Source organism: Spodoptera frugiperda, chromosome 5 (genome assembly GCF_023101765.2).
Source record: "Spodoptera frugiperda isolate SF20-4 chromosome 5, AGI-APGP_CSIRO_Sfru_2.0, whole genome shotgun sequence".
Classification (NCBI taxonomy): Eukaryota; Metazoa; Arthropoda; class Insecta; order Lepidoptera; family Noctuidae; genus Spodoptera; species Spodoptera frugiperda.
In genome coordinates, this window is record NC_064216.1 from 66929 (window position 1) to 84289 (window position 17361).

The following is a 17361-nucleotide window of genomic DNA, read 5'->3' on the forward strand; positions in this document are numbered from 1 at the left end:
CAGTTCGCACCACGCTAGTATTTTATTAGTAAGTATATCATGTATCAGTGTTATCCGAATAAGGCTATTTATTATTTACTAGTGGTCGCCTAGTGGCCGAAATTCGACCATATATTATGATTTAATTTACAATACCACTTAATGTACGTTGAAGGATAATTTTTATTTAACTCAAACTCTTTTATAAAACTCTTTTCATATGAGACGTGAGAATATCATCGCAATGTCTATCGATTTTGACGTTTTGTCAAATACGATCAGATACTATGCATGTGTGTGTAATGTTTTATTTATTGATTTAAAGTACTTTATAAGCATTATTTTTGAAAAATATTAGCGCTCTGCACTTCTCCTACGCATAAACTATAAGTGTACCAAATTTTATGCTCCTACGTCCGCGCAATTATCGTAAAAAGATGTCCAAAGTTTTTGCATCACGTATTAATATATAGATTAGTTTAGTTTATGCAAGTATTTGTAAAGTAAGACAGGTATACTTAGGAAGTAAAGAAAGAACCAAATCGATATAAGCGCGCGGTGGCGGCGGGCGCTCGCATCAATGTGCCGGCCGCGCGGCGCGCTCGGCCGCGGTCGGAGCCACTCGGCGACTCGGCCACTCGCCGCTCGGAGCACACACAAGGCGTCCGGCGAGCGGCGGCAGCGAGCAGAGTATGACGGAGTGACGCACGGAATGTCTGCGCTCTTGCTTTTTCACGTGTTTTAAGTGTGCGATATTGGGTGCTCGCTCACACGCGCGCCCTCCTCGTACGTGCGAGGGAGCGAGCTGTAGTCGTGGGCTTGCTTCTCACTGCGCGTGTCTGTCTGCCGCCGTGCACGGCGACATGTTTGCTACGTGCCCTCGTTACAGTGTGACGTGTATTCAATAGATATTTTAATAATTGCATCGTTTTTTAGGCCCATTTTGATAAAAACGGGAATTAGGTACTGTACTTACTCGTATTTCTCGTAAGCCAGTTTAGATGATACATAAACCTATGTAAGAACCTATTAGATGTATCTAAATAAGTGCGCAGTGTAACGGAGATAGTGATGTCAGCGAAGACAGAGAGCGCGTCCCAACGGGCGGAGAGCGACGGGGAGGTGGGCCGGCTGGTGGACTGCAGCCAGGCCGACGACCGGCGCCTGATCCAGCTGGTGCGCGAGCGGCGCCTGCTGTACGCGCGGAACAACATGCCCGTGGCCAGCTACTACAACCAGGTCAAGCGCTTGTGGCTCGAGGTCGCCAACAAGATGGGGTGGTCCGGTACGTACCTGCTGACCTGCGATTGTTACAATGCCGTAGTGGTGGACGACGTAGTCGATGGTAAGCAAACAAGTGTCTCTGTCAGTGCTCCGCCGGAAGACTTGCTCCGTCGGCCCTTCGGCTTCTGGCTTGACCGACACTTTGAGGCGAACCTATCTTTTTATGTTTTTTTTTTTTTTTATGGAATAAGCCGGTAAACGAATAGACGGATGACCTGATGGTGAGCAATCGCCGCCGCCGCCTTGAAAAACCAGAGGCGTTACAAGATTTGGCCGGCCTTTTGGGAGTTAGGAATTTAAGTTAATTTTATATTAAGGAGTATTACTGGTATTACAATCAGTAAGAATGTCAAAAAACTACAGAACAAAAGAGGCTGCCCCTTGATTATTATGTCGCTGCATATCACAGTTTCGGTCATGATGCGTGTTTAGCGAAACTGACATATTATTATTGATACCTATCTAAACAAAGTGGTTGAAATATGAGTGAGTGAAAGAAAGTAAAGAAACAAAAAGAAAGTGAAGAAAGAAGAAGAAGAAAAATCTCTCTTCTTTTCCATTTTTACTTTCTGCAGTAAAAAACATAACTAAATGAAAAACTTTAAATAATTAATAACTTTGTTTTATTTGTGATACTTTTGTGCTAGCTGTACAAAACCTTGTACTTCAACAATGGACTTGTAGATGAAATAAACAAATAAAAATAATCAGGCGACTGGGACCACGGTCCTAGTCATGTAGTGGTCCCAGTCGCCTGAATCCTCCTAAAGCCAAGCCAGTCACCCTTGCACAAAGAAGTGCTGTTTGTTTTCTTCAATACGAAATGATGTAGCGTATGCTTGACTGCGCGGTTGGTGCGGTGCCTGGCCGCGCAGCGTACTAGCGGGTAGCGGGTTCGTTATCCCGCCAGCCCTCCGCATGGAACAATTCTTTATGTGATCCACTATTGCTGTTGCGGGCCTGGGTGTCATGTGTATGTGAACTTGTATGTTAACACGTTGCTTAATGATAAAGTAGATAGTTAAAAATGTATGAATGTATGTGCAGTGACGGACGTGCGGCGCAAGTGGTCTCACATCCGCAACTCGTACTCGCGCCACCTGCGCAACGAGCTGCACGGCGTGCGCACGGGCCGCGGCCGCATGGTCTCCAAGTGGTACCTCGCCGACGAGCTGGACTTCCTGCGCCAGCACATGGCCACAGACACGTCAGTAGCCTCTTTTACCTATTATACGAAAGTTGACACGTTCGAAGACCCTCGTCAGATTTTATAAAGTCACTTTGACACCTCATTTTCGTATATCCATAGATGTTTAAAATAGTTACGCGTAACTTTTGTTCTAGTAGTCGAGTGTGTCAGATGTTGATAAGTGTAGGTAATATGCTCCAGGTGTCTCAAATTGAATTAACTGGTGCGGGGTACAAAATTTCTTCACTATTGTAATCTTCAAACACAACACTACCCCCCAAATGAAGTACAATACAGTATAGTACGGTCGGCAACCCTACGCCTTGACACAGGTGCTTACCGGACTCGGAAGTTTCGGTAGGTACCTGTGTGTCGGGTTCGGCGGGATGAAACACCCAGGTGTCATCATTGCGAAGACCAATTGGAGGACACAGTGGAGTATACGGTGGTGGTGTGCCCTGCATGGACTGAGCACTGCAGTGCCCTTAGAGATGTGTTCGGCAACGGTGACTTCTCGCGTCCGGCTCTGGTTCAGGCCACGGTGCGGAGGGAGGGGAATGTGACGCCGTCTCCTCCTTCTGCGATGTAGTGTGAGATGTGACAGCGCGCGAGAGAACGACCCTCCTCACGCCCCAGTCGCGATAGGAGACATTCCGGGCATCGGGGATCGTGGTACGATCCGGCACCATAAGCGCGAGTTTACAGCGGCGCACAACGGTAGCTCGCCTACGCTAGACTAGAACCAGACCCACCTGTATGGCGCGTCCCGTTCCGTGCGCGCCTCAAACAGCTAACCCATCACAGATGGGGCCCAGCAGGGTTGTTGGATCTCGATCTGGAGCTGCGAACTACTGACCCCCGCGAGGATACGAAACGCCACTGTTTGGGAGAGTACAAACAAGCACCACTCAACTCATGATGGGCAGAATTTTTTAAATGCACTACCTTTAGCATGCTATCGAGCTCTCTTCCCTTAATCTGACGAAATAGACTTTATTGGGTATATGGTGGGTATATCTAACACAACACTAGGTTTTTCTCATATTATGTTGATCTGACGCGCTCGGGTAACTACCGAAATCCCTTTATGGGCTCCTACACTCTGCCGTAAATTTTTACTCGACAGTCGAATTAATTAAATAAAATGAATAATTTCAATATCAGTTTCCTATCCATGAGTGGCCATGGACACCCGAAACAGAGGTGGAGTTACAACTGTTGCCAGCCGTTTGGGGTTTGAGGGTTTAAGGATTGGGATTCGGAGATTGGGGAGATAGCCAATTGGATGTTTGAAGTCGTTTAATTAAATTAGTTAGTCAATATTTTCTTGTGCAATGCTTACTCATTCTCGTGTTGTTTTTCAGGAGACCGTCGCGCCATTCATACAGGCCTCTGTACACGATCCGGCACGACCCGGTGGCTGCCACGCATGGCGACCCGTCCACTCCGTGGTTTGCGCTGACCAGCTCGTCTCCCACCAGCACACTGCAGCTCCCGGTGGAGATGGAGCCACAGCCGTTTTGCGAGGACTCCTCAAGTCCTCACTCATTTGAGCCTGATGAAAATTCTGCGTACTTCCACTTTTTCCGAGGTATTCATAACGATTACCAGGAGCTGCCAGCCAAGAAGCAACGATTGTTTCGTCGCGAATGTCTCGCCTTCCTGCACCGGCTGCTAGACGAAGAGGACTCGCGAGGACAACAAGATGCTCTCGATCTCAGCAACTCCATTGAAACGGACGATGAGAAAGAATCTAAACCTTTTATCATCAGCAATATAGAAAGTATAGTGGGCGAGCCCGGCAGCCCCACCCACGAACGTGTGACCGAGACGACGTGAGTCTCTGTATTTCCCCGCCTCGCGTTGTGTCATTGCCAAAATGCGTAAATATCGTACAGTTTGTGTGAATAACACGTGTTGTACCTACTTACGTATTTTGCAGTATAAATTATACCTGATAAGGAAATATTCTGTACATAATAAATAACCGTGTACGAATTTTATTAATCGTTTGAAATAAATTACTGTTTGCTTACCTTATTACATTAAATCTGTTATTGTGTCGAAACGGTACACAGAAAGTAAGTTCCTGTAAGAACACACAAAAACAGTTCCCTTCGGCAATGCATCCCCAAATCCACCAAAAATATTTTATAACAACAATTCAATAGAATCAGCTGTCAGATGTCAAAGTCCAAGAGCCCAGGGCTCGCAGACCTTACCTATTTAACTGATGGACAGAACTATATTATTAACAATCGTATAAAAATAACAGATTCGTAATTCAAATGTAATATTTTTTAATTTTTAAGTGTAACAGTATTTATTAGACCAGTGCAGATACCTCTAATAAAGGTAGAAAGTAATAAAAATTTATAAAGTCAAAGTCAAAGTCAAAATCATTTATTTCAAATAGACCAGGAAGGCACTTTTGAACGTCAAAGCAAATATAATAATATTAATAACGTCTGTCTGTCGGTCAGTCCTCTAGTGAAGTTATTTGCTTGTTCCAAAGTGTAGATTCCTATGGAGAAGAACGAGCAAGAAACTCCATAGGTTACTCTTTTTCAATCAGATTTACAATACAATTCTTGGTTACATTGTTTCGATTACTTCAGCTATGTGAGAACAATGTAAAACTAATATACAGTCAAAGCGACAGAAAAAGAAAATAACCTAGAGGGCAATAAAAATTAATGCAGTCCGGAGCTGACCAGTCCCAGTTGACAGCGCCCGTTCACGAACATGACACGTACACCAGCACCGCCCAACTCAACCATGTTGCAGGGAATCGAGCGATCCAATGCCCGTGCCACCGCCAATGAGACCTTTGAGTGAGCATGACAACTCCAAGCTGACATAAATGCATTCAACTAGTCTAATTTGATTTCAGTTAATTACAGGGTTCTCACATTTACAATAATTGTATAAAGTACAGAACACATCGAAATAACATGGTTATATTACTACATTTTTTTCGTTCTCCTGTGGAGCCGGACCAGCTTGCCTCCAAGCATCTTATCTTCTATATAATCATTTACTTTGTAGTATGCTTGTCTACATAACGTTTTTTTAATACATAGTTTAAATTTTGATTCATTCAGATTCTATATTTCCATTGGAACTCTATATAACATTTAACACAGAATCCCATAAATGACTTACTTATTTTTGACAATCTAAAAAATGGTTGACTTAATTTATCCTTATGTCTAGTTTGATAGTTGTGTCTGTCAGATACTTTCGCAAACAAATGTAGGTTTTTTCTAACATACATAATATTTTCATAAATAAATTGACATGGAACGGTCATAATATTCATCTCCTTAAACTTTTCTCTAAGAGATTCCCGACGACCTAGGTTGTAAATAGCTCTGACGGCGCGCTTTTGTAGGATAAAGATAGACTCAACATCAGCAGCTTGTCCCCACAGCAAAATGCCATACGACATGATGCTATGGAAGTAACTGAAATACACTAGTCTTGCCGTGTCTATGTCGGTTAGCTGTCTGATCTTCCAGACAGCGTAGGCTGCAGAGCTCAATCGTCCCGCTAGCGATGTAATGTGGGGACCCCATTGCAATTTGTCATCTACAGTGATTCCTAGGAAAGTAGTCTCTTTTACAAATTCTAATTTCTGACTATTTAATAATACATCGCATTGGTTAGTCTTAACATTTGGCAAAACAAATCTAATACATTTTGTCTTTTTATCATTTAATACTAAGTTATTTGATGTAAACCAATTTTGAACCTTCATTAGAGCATTATTTACGTCGTCATAATTATTTTCTCGTCTATTTATTTTAAAAACTAATGATGTGTCATCAGCAAATAATACCATCTGAGGTTCATTCTGAAATAAATGGGGCAAGTCGTTTATATATGCCAAAAATAGGAATAGGCCTAGTATTGAGCCCTGCGGTACGCCCATAGACATGCTAGCACCCGGTGAGTTTATTTTATTAACTTGTACTTTAAGTTGCCTATCCTGAAGGTATGACTTCAATATACCTAGTAGAATGAAACCTATTGGAAATGGAAGAGAATATGCTAAAAATGGAATAAAACAAAAATTCCACTCCATCCGAGTTCGGGAAGTGGGGAGGGGGGAGGGTTTAAGAGAAAAAATCGGTTTATTGCAATTTCGGTGAAACTACAAGTCCTATGGAAAAAAGTTAAATGGCGAAGTTGTATGTAACAAGAAGATCTACAACTTTTGTATTTACACTTTTTTCACATAACCTAAATTTTCGAATTTTAAGAATTAAGAATTAAGAATTTTTTGTGAAAAATTTAAAAAACTAACTTTTTGGTTTTTTATTTTTAACTTTTACAAAAATATATACAACGTGTAACAAAAAGGGGGTATACATATCAAGTGCACGGTTTCTAGATAACATAACAAACGATACGGGAAGGGTTTTTTAAACTCATGTTTTCATGGTACCAAGTTATGAATTTTTCAAATCGCGTCGGCGCGCGATTCAAAATTAGCTAGACAGGTACTAGGCGATCAGATTGACATAAAAAATGTTTCGTAATATTAGCCAGTGATCCCTGTAGTGTTGTGACACGTTTGTATGATTTGAAATCAAGAACTATGCGATACCAAGTATTTGGTACTAATTTTTTTTTAAACGTATTTTGAGCTGAAACTTTGTGTAGAGATTCTATTCAACCTGTATTCATCAGGGCTTCTTGATGTATATGGGTATTTTGTTACACCCTGTATATATTTTCGAAATTTGATGAAAACTTGCCTTTTTATGTACCAAACACACGTGTAATGTTTTGGAATTGAAAAATATTTTTTTTACCAGATATTGATTAAATACCGAAAAATTATCCTAATTTTCAATCGAAAATTCACGCGTCAAAATATCATTTTTTTTTTTAATTCGGTGGGCTTTTTGTTCGTAGATATCTTTACTTTTCGATAGTGTAAAAAATAAACACTACTATGGTTCTCCAAAAACGGAAAAAAACTAAAAAAAACTCGAATCGAAAAACTATTTTGATCTATTTATTACAATTAACTCATGCAGCGTAAGATTTAATGGTACATTAACAAGTAAAAAAAATAGATTGAAATATTCTACTATAATTAACAATTAAATAAGTTAATAATATTTATATTTGATAAGACATCTATACTTATAATAAATCTGTAGAGAGGTCAATTCTGTACATGAAATATATTCCCAAAATAACTATCAGCGGGTGATTAGTGATCGATACTGACGCCAAAAATGCAATCAGATTTTTTTTTGTCTGTCTGTATGTTCTTTATAGAAACAAAAACCACTCGACAGATTTCATCTACAATACTATAAGAAAGTTGTAAAATTAATTTAACTTAATAACTTTTAATTAAATGCGTAGATACTTATTCATTGATATTTGAAGATAATTTATATACCTTTCTTATTTTTTAAGGTGGTAAAATCATCCAATCCTATCCAATGACCTCTCTCGCCTTAGGCGAGGCGAGAGGGAGTGTTAGACTCTTAGTGACTAACAATCACCCCGTTCCTATTCCTGCTTTTCGACCCGGAGCTCCGGTAAACCTGCTGGGTAGTCCGCAGATCCGGATCAGGCATCAGCCATACTAGACACCACTTGTGGTGGTCTGATGGCTCTTAGAGGCGCGCGCGGAACGCGACGCGCCGCATGCACGGGTCTAGTTCTATTCGGGCGGCAAGCTACCCTTGCACGCCGTCCACAGACCCGTACTTACGGAGACCGACGCCCGGAGTGTCTCTCGCGAAGGCTGGGGCGTGAGGAGGTTCGTTCCCTCACGCGCTCCACCTCCTTCTTTGCTAGCATGACTGCTTCGCAGAAGGATGAGACGTCATCCCAGTCTCTCTAGCTCCTCAAGAGACACTCCGGGCGTCGAGAATCGCGCGACGATCTCCAGCCACCGTTCACTATCACCTGTTTTTTCAGAACATTTTCCATAGTAACGTTTATTTTTTTTACACTATCGAAAAGTAGAGATTTCAACGAACAAAAGGCCCACCGAATTAAAAAAAAAACTTTAACTTAAGCACCTGTGTCAGGCGGTAGGTGAGGACGCCGTGGTGCCTCTCTAGCCACTCCTCAAACAGGGGACTTACCGCTGCAATGACAGCGAGCCCAGATAAATGTGCCCTAGAAAGGCACTATTTAATATTCTAGTTCAGAATGAGTGAATTTGTTGTCCTTTCGGTTTTAAGCAAGTCCAAGTAACCTTGTTTGTGCGATCTAATTGTAAGACGGTGTTTAATATTATAAATAAATACATCCTGGTCAAAAAACATTGGGTTTATATTTATTTTATTACTTTCACCAATATGTGTCGTGAATTATTAATAATCACTACTAAAAGTAATAAATTTCGATCGATTATTCACATTTACCAAAACGTGTGGTTATAATTAATAATTTTGTAAAATTATTAGTTATTATTTAATTATTAGTTAATGAGGTGCGACGCGCGTCGTTATCAGGCGCGTGCTAGCAGCGAGCCGCGGCGCCGCCCGTACCCCGCGACTGGCCAACACTCGCAACGCAACGCTCCGTGAGTTATACAACTTATTTTCAAAAATCTAATGAAATTCTTATTACCTACTAGAGACAGATGGGTATCTTTCTCGCTGGTCGAGGACCGCTAACTAGTGCGGCTTCTGAGCAAGGGATTCCCGGTTCGATTCCTGAATCGAGAAACGTGCCTATTATATTATTAATATATTTTTATATGTCATCAGAAAATAACAAGAACCCGTTGTGGTTATTTTTCGGTAAATATAAAGGGTGACTTGTAATTCGACGTATTCCTCTAGGGAGGTTATCACCTTCCATACAGCAACATGCACACTGCACAGCTAGCACTGCGCGCGCAGGCCCGAGGGGCTCGTGTCTCAGATATTCAACATTTATGGTTTTGGCCAAAAACTCCAATAAATAAAAACTACGGGTTTGATTTAATAAGTTGTTTTAGTTTTTGTCAATATATCAGGGAACTTGATTTATAAATAAAGAAATAAGACGCATAATAAAAAGAAATAAAAAATTAAAAAGCCTTTTATTTCTTACAAAAAATAATACAAAAATTAAACTTATTTCTAGTTTTGAATGATCTATTGGGGAAAAAAAATGTTAATATTTTATATGCATTTTGATATTTGTATGTGTGAACCCCTCACTACCCGAAGGTGAAAGCCTCCTCTTGAGAACTGCATGCGTCCGGTGCACGGAGTGTCGCAGCCTCCGTCCAATGTTGGCCAGCCGGTTGCACGATGTCGTCCGTCCAGCGCCGGTCTCCCTCTCCTCTCCGCGGCGTTACTCTGGCGGTCCACCTGCCGTGTGTTAGTCTCGCAATGTGTCCGCGGCGTTACTCTGGCGGTCCACCTGCCATGTGTTAGTCTCGCAATGTGTCCGCGGCGTTACTCTGGCGGTCCACCTGCCATGTGTTAGTCTCGCAATGTGTCCGCGGCGTTACTCTGGCGGTCCACCTGCCGTGTGTTAGTCTCGCAATGTGTCCGCGGCGTTACTCTGGCGGTCCACCTGCCGTGTGTTAGTCTCGCAATGTGTCCGCGGCGTTACTCTGGCGGTCCACCTGCCGTGTGTTAGTCTTCCACCTGCCATGTGTTAGTCTCGCAATGTGTCCGCGGCGTTACTCTGGCGGTCCACCTGCCATGTGTTAGTCTCGCAATGTGTCCGCGGCGTTACTCTGGCGGTCCACCTGCCATGTGTTAGTCTCGCAATGTGTCCGCGGCGTTACTCTGGCGGTCCACCTGCCATGTGTTAGTCTCGCAATGTGTCCGCGGCGTTACCCTGGCGGTCCACCTGCCGTGTGTTAGTCTCGCAATGTGTCCGCGGCGTTACTCTGGCGGTCCACCTGCCGTGTGTTAGTCTCGCAATGTGTCCGCGGCGTTACTCTGGCGGTCCACCTGCCATGTGTTAGTCTCGCAATGTATCCAGCGCCACTTCAGCTTTTTACAATCGGAGCGTTCTTACTCGTCTTCGTCTTCTTTCGAATGATGCTATAGATATTTTCACACATGTGTCTATGGATAAGCTCAGCAAGGTAAATTGGTTTACTTGTTCTATTTGGATGCTATTGAATTCGACCTTCGATTATGACGACCAATTAAGGGGAGGAGCGAAATAACCCCGACGCAAGCGTTTTTACCATTCACATTTTTGTAATGTTAAAGAGGCAAAATGAATATATTTTTCTTTTTTTAAATAATTATTTTTTATTAGAGATAAATAACTATAAACAAGCAGCTACATTGAGACTTGGCTAGCTTTTTACATCATATTTTTGGTGGGACTTCCTATACCTGAACGGTACAAACACTGGCTTATCGTTACAGGGGCTGGGCGACACCACGCGACCAGCATCATGCTTGGACTCATCCTAACAGCACCACTCCGTAATTATACTCTTTTACTTACTTTTTTTTGTGGAGGGCAAATCATCCGATGACTTCTCCTGCCTTAGGTGAGGCGGGAGGGAGTGTCAGATTCTTACTGACTAAAAATTACCTCGTTCTTTCTCCTGCTTTGAGTCGGAGCCCCGGTAACCTGTTATGTTGCCGCAGCTAAGATCGGGTATTAGTCCTACTGGGTCCTGTCTGCGGTGGTCTGGCTCTTTGAGGCGTGCGTGAAACGTGACGCGGGGCATGCACGGGTCTGGTTCTGGTCCGGCGGCGAGCTACCCTTGCTCGCCGTCCGCAGACCCGCACTTACGGTGGCCGGAGATCGTCACGCGATCCCCGACGCCCGGAGTGTCTACTCCTTAGTTAGCATGACTGCTTCGCAAAAGGAGGCTTCCCATTCCCCCTCGCACTGCACCATAGCCTGGACCAGAGCCGGACGCGGGAGGTCACCGTCGCCGATCACATCCCTAAGGACACGGCGGTACTCAGCGCATGCAGGGCACACCGTTACTGTATGCTCCACCGTGTGCTCCGCATGTTTCTTGCAATTACGACGAATCCGAAACAGGTACCTACCGAAACTTCCGTGTCCGGTAAGCACCTGCGTCAGGCGGCAGGTGAGGGCGCCGTGACGCCTCTCTAGCCACTCCTCAAAGAGGGGACTAACCGCTGCTGTTAGAGCGAGCCCTCTCTTTTACTAACTTGGATAAAGGTCAAATCAGGGGAGCAGCCAAATAGGCCCGCTGAATCCCAAACGAGTGGGGAAGTTACCCCGAAGAGTTACCCTCTACACAACTGCTTCTGAAGATTTCCCTTAAAATTGGTTAAGAATGTAATTGCAATGGTTTGTGTTCCAGTGCTGGCGGCAGTAGCTAGCGGTGAGTAGCGACCACATCTCTTCAGATAACACGGCTTCTAAACTAGGAGTGGGTAGACACAGGCAGTACAATGAGTGATAGTTATTTTTTGGTTTTACTAAGGTTTTTAGTTTTTCGGAAGTCGGTTTTTTTCAAGACTTCAACTTGTGTATATGCGGAAGAGTACGACGATAGGCGAGGAAACAACGAAACCTCCTCGTAGTCTCAGTATTCGCCTCGGAGTGTTACCTTTGGTAACTACACACTTCGTACAACTTGTGGTCAAACACTTGCCTGTACTTTTCGGCTTTTATTTTAGTTTTTTTTAAGTCAATGTGAACGTCAAAGTAAAACTATTTATTTCAAATAGAAAGGTACTGTATAACGTGAAAGCAAATGTTATAAAATAAATTGATAATGTGTATCCGTCCGTCAGTCCTCTAGTTTGTTCCAAAGTGTACATTCCTATGGCGAACAACGAGCGAGTATCTCCTGCTTTTAAAAACGTTTGCTTTTAAAGTCGATATATTTAGTTATTTTGCTATTGTAGTCATTTATTGAAAGCAGGTTTTTTTGTCACGATAATTATGATTACCCTACCTACCTACTGGTTGTTCAGGTGAAGAATACCGCAAACCTCTCATCTCTCTGAGAGACATGGACTTCGTGGGCGAGGACAGGCAGCTGGTGACTGCGCTGGGGCAGTGCATGGCCGGGCTGCACGCGCCGCTCGACTTGAGTGACGTCGAAATCAAGATGGCCGCCGAGCGACGCCAGGCCGACCCCATGCAACCACCAGAAGTTGTCGAGATCAAGCCCGATCTGCTGCCACTCGATCTTGGCCACCAAAGGTAATAAATAATAAGGCCGTCCTTTCTTAGATCCGATTTCCTACTTGATAATGCCTCGCATTAATGCTCGATGATAAATGGAACAAGTTCGCTCTAGTACACAGCAAGTAGTCTATTATTTTAACAAAAATCCTAATTTCATGACATTGCAGTACATTACACCGTTAATGAGTTTGTTTGCAATTGTATGACCATTAACAGTTATATGGATTGGTGCAAAGTTATAATCGATACAAATAAATCGGGCCCAAGCGCCAGCACATCAACAGTATACTTCTCATTACTATTTACGGACTTTTTGGTATGTAATTGTATCTCTTTTGGTGGGAATTGTATTAGCTTTTATTTTACTTTTTAATTTCTTCTTTTGGCCGTACAACGTGATGGCGTAAGCTGTAGTGTTGTATTTGTGAATTTGTAAATAAATAAATATTATACACTAAAATTAATAGAAAGAAGGACGTCCAAGTCTTGTGAGCCGCGACACCCCCCCCCCTCCACAAATGTTTTTTTTTGAGGGGGGAAAATCATCCAATGACTTCTCCCGCCTTGGGTGAGGCGGGAGGGAGTGTCAGACTCTTACTGACTAAAAACCACCCCGTTCCTTCTCCTGCTCTGAGCCGGAGCCCCGGTAACCTTTTACGTTGTCCGCATCGGGCATCAGCCCTGCTGGACCCATCTGTAGTGGTCTGGCTCTTTGAGGCGCGCGCGGAACGCGACGCGCCGTACGCACGGGTCTGGTTCTGGTCGGGCACACCGCTACTGTAAGCTCCACCGTGTCCTCCGAGTGGTCCTCGCAATGCCGACACCCGGGCGTTTCCTCCCGCCGAATCCGAAACAGGTACCTACCGAAACTTCCGTGTCCGGTAAGCACCTGCGTCAGGCGGTAGGTGAGTCCTCACCGCCGCCGTGACGCCTCTCTAGCCACTCCTCGAAGAGGAGACTTACCGCTGCTATAACAGCGAGCCCTCCACAAAGGTAGTGGTGAGTTTCGTTCTGCATTAGTGCGACAGAACTGTTAACTGCGACAGTATTTTATTTGAGAAGTACAAACTTTTCGAAGAAGCATAATTTTGTACTTAAATTGGTCGACAATGTTGATGGAGTAATCGATGAATAAACAAAAAGAAACAAACATTCGCAAATAGTGCCTCCTCCTTTTTCCAGTCGGTAAAAACCTATCTACATAGATGTACAGATATATTATGAAGTGGGAAGATTATTTTGTCACTGGACGGATTTAAAATAATAATATAAAATAGTATAAAAATAATTAATTTATCACAGTATAGCATAATAAAGCGCTCATTGCTTTATTCACTTGAAAATTAATTTGCCCCCTAAATTATTGAAATGTACTTTGCGGTGCTCTGGTGCCAAACTACGTTTTTCCCAAAAAGCTGTGTCGACATACATTGTAGAAAACCGTGTGTACTTTAATCTTGTACTCAACGTTGTTCTTGTAAAATGGAAAAGAGATATTGTACAAAACTCATATTTTTCCAAGATGGCGGCGCCATCCTTGCCATCCCGGAAAACATTCCAGGCAACTCCCATATCTCCGCTCCAGTGGTGGAACTATAAAGTGACCAAAACCTTTATGGGCAACCTCAAAAACCATAAAGTGAAAACGTCCGTAGTGTCAATCACACTGCTTTGGTTACAGGGTCAACATCAGCTTGGACTACGGCGAACTGTTCAGTCTGGAAGACTCGGAACCCGAACATTCCAACTTGTCTGACGCGCGACGTGTATTGTGGTCAGAAGGAATAATACTGACACCTGCAAGATATCCTACATATAAGTACCCCGACAGGTATTTAATCTGTACAAAGATTTTAGAAATGATGAAGCAGACGGTGTATGGAGTACAGCACCAGCTCGTTGAAGTGGAGCCCTTAATCAAGCAGTATGAGAACGACGTGAGGTACCGCATCGGGTACATCTTCTCCAGGTTGGACGAATGGAAGCAAGAAATGCGCTCCTTGTTTTATTCTGTCGAACGGCGAAAGTTGAAATCTACGAAAGACTACATATACTACTACGAGCGCATCCTAAGCCTTAACATCGACGTGACTTACACGGTGGAGTACGTGATCCACCTGCACGGGGAGTACATGAAGAAGATGGAACAAATATTACCTAAAAATGAACGTCAGAAGATGATCGAAGCGCAGAGGCTAAAGAAGCAACACCAGGGTCGCACGTCCACGCCACTCCCGGGCTAGGCGAGGGCTCACTCACGAACCTCGCCCGACTGCCAATTAAAACTAAAGTACATGCTTTGCAGTTTTATTTCCATTAAATTCTCTGAATACGTTAATATTTCTTGTCACAATTTCATAAAGCGCCGTTGCACCGACAGTGGCGCCGCCCTGAACATGTTCCTACCCACCTGTTACATTACGTTCCTTATAGTGATAGCTTGTTTCCATTTGTTAAGTGAAGAGCTTGCGAGTAGTGATCGCGGTTACGGTTGCGGTGAAAATGTATTTATTCCAAATAAGCTTCAATCGACATGTATAGAGGAGTCACAGCTGTCTGGTCATCCCACATTGGTTTCCCAACACACTTCTTCTCTTAAAAATCTATTTAGTCCGTCAGTTAGGTAATGAAAAAATATTAGACAATAGATTACCTAGATAAAACGAATGATGGTTTAGGAGTAGGAGCAGCTATACATAGAAGTGACGCCTTGCGATGTTTCAAATTGATATAGGTATCATCGAAAGTATTTGTTTCCGAAAGAAAATAAAAAATATGCGTCTAATGTTTTTAAAATAATCTACAAGACAGGCAGTAAAATAAAACTTAGTAATCTGCCCTATTCTAAACTTTGACTATTTAACACCTTACCTGAGTGATTTTGCTATTTTCAAAGTTATAGCGCTCGATTTCTTTTTCGGGCTACGATTATATAGTAAATATGACTCAAACCATCTATAGGCTACTCCTCGGACACGATACCTTCCAATTTATTTAGAAGGATTTTAAATGAAACACCACTGTGAAATGAATATAAATGTATTTAAACCTAAATATAAATTTTATTAGATCTACCTAATAGCCTCAAAGAATACATTATAATATTGTCGTATATTTTTAAAAGGGTTTCCTTTGACTGCCTCGTTGGCCGAGTGGTTGCAAGTGCGACTGCCGGGCAAGGGGTCTCGGGTTCGATTCCCGGGTCGGGCGAAGAATTACTGGGTTTTTTTCGGTTTTTCGAAAAATTTCTCAGTGGTAGCACGGAGTCTGGAAATGTGCCCGGTATATGGCAATAGGCTCACCACCTATTACATGGGACTTACAATATAAATTGTGAAATGTGGGTGTACACACACAGTGGCATTACGTGCCATAATGTGCACCTCTGCCTACCCCTTCGGGGATTAAAGGCGTGACGATATGGTTTCCTTTGAATTTCTAACCATTGACGAGTTCTACCATCCATCGAAAATGGTTGGATAGCTTTATGAAATTGACAGTATAAACATAATAAAAGTATACCCTCCTGAACAAAACAAGAATCACGCGTACAAGGAGCACATATGTTTCAGTAATCGATGTTCGTGAAAATTACATCGTTCAGGTACTTGTATTGCTAATAAAATAAAAACTGCTGAACCAATTTGAAACATTTTTTTATGGGACCACAACTATTCCGCGTCACACAAAAATGAATCGCGCCCATCGGTCCATGGACCTCGGTGTGATCAGTGTACATAAATGTATAGTCGTGCCGGCCTCATCTAGCTATTTGAAATATTGACGTGTAACAGTGTTATTTTATAACCTACTTACAGAAATAAAATATAGGGCTCCCACACAAAACTGCGGTGCGGCGTAGTTTTGTATGGGAGCCCTAAATCGCATCGCAGAAATTCGCATCGCTAGTTCCTGCGATGCGAATTCGCATCGCATCGCATCGCAGTTTTGTGTGGGAGCACATAATTTATCATTTATAGAAAAAACATACCGGGTGAATTGAGGAGGTATTCCACATTGGGCACCCGTTTAAATGGCACCTGAGATATTCCATTTACGGCACCTATAGGTATTTTTCGTAGGTGCCATTTGTAGAATAATAACTATATGTCGGGATCGCGGGTAGAATTGAAACCGCGTCCACCCTCGGCGCTCGACGGAGTCAAGGATTCATCGGCTGAGCGGCGTGTCGATCACTTCTTGTGCAGCAGCCGACGACTGGTGCGGTCGAATATTGAACCGTCGCGTGTGTCAACTGTGTACCTAGTCTGTAACCTGTTAGTTTAATATTGTAACAGTTAATTATCTTTCATGTATTTTGTAACCATGTTTGCACTTTGTTAGTGACTGAGACCACTGAGTTTGTTTCGGCATTTTTTCTTAGAGTAGTCGGTAGGAAATGCTGGCCCCATCAGTAGCTTAAGTAAAGTAACACTGCAATGTAAAGAATTAAACAATAGTTCCATATCGAAGACTTTATTATTTTACTGCTACCTTCGTCATAACGCCCACAAGTAGGTATTCCTGACATCAGTGGGGAGATTCTCCTTTCACCGACATATCGAAAGTGAGATATCTCCGAGAGACCTATCTCCGTCGTATGTAATTTTAAATTTAATTCCACATATGGGTGCCGGTGCCATATGTGGAATTGCATGAATGCACGTAGGTAGATAGTAGAGTTGCGAACTTTGTTTCTCAGCACGTTAAATAAAATTGAATATGATCCGTAGAGAGTTTAATATATCATAATAACAAAAAGTTTAAAGGCTCCGAGACTACTGAAA

The 17361-nt window shown here is 42.8% G+C and overlaps 2 protein-coding genes and 1 long non-coding RNA gene across 5 annotated transcripts; 2 read left to right on the forward strand and 1 right to left on the reverse strand.

Moving 5' to 3' along the window:
- Positions 1-99: 99 nt before the first annotated feature.
- LOC118271851 (uncharacterized) lies at positions 100-4502 on the forward strand. 2 transcript variants are annotated; one of them, XM_050693987.1, is made up of 3 exons: positions 100-1324; positions 2311-2470; positions 3817-4502. In XM_050693987.1, exons 1-3 carry the CDS (start codon positions 1051-1053, stop codon positions 4289-4291), a joined length of 909 nt encoding a protein of 302 aa, XP_050549944.1. In that variant the 5' UTR covers positions 100-1050; the 3' UTR covers positions 4292-4502. The 2 variants fall into 2 exon arrangements, with proteins under 2 accessions (XP_050549944.1, XP_035443988.2); XM_035588095.2 differs by having other exon boundaries at positions 533-1264.
- Positions 4503-8231: 3729 nt separating this feature from the next.
- Positions 8232-14869, forward strand: LOC118271852 (uncharacterized). Of its 2 annotated transcripts, XM_035588096.2 has the most exons (5): positions 8239-9014; positions 10816-10875; positions 11739-11759; positions 12358-12589; positions 14256-14869. In XM_035588096.2, exons 2-5 carry the CDS (start codon positions 10845-10847, stop codon positions 14815-14817), a joined length of 846 nt encoding a protein of 281 aa, XP_035443989.2. In that variant the 5' UTR covers positions 8239-9014; positions 10816-10844; the 3' UTR covers positions 14818-14869. The 2 variants fall into 2 exon arrangements, with proteins under 2 accessions (XP_050549945.1, XP_035443989.2); XM_050693988.1 differs by lacking the exons at positions 10816-10875; positions 11739-11759 and having other exon boundaries at positions 8232-9014.
- LOC126910722 (uncharacterized) lies at positions 9021-10276 on the reverse strand. Its single transcript, XR_007705337.1, has 3 exons — positions 10075-10276; positions 9845-9948; positions 9021-9792 (listed from the first exon to the last, which is right to left on the reverse strand). It is a non-coding gene; the product is annotated as an uncharacterized LOC126910722 (long non-coding RNA).
- Positions 14870-17361: the final 2492 nt, after the last annotated feature.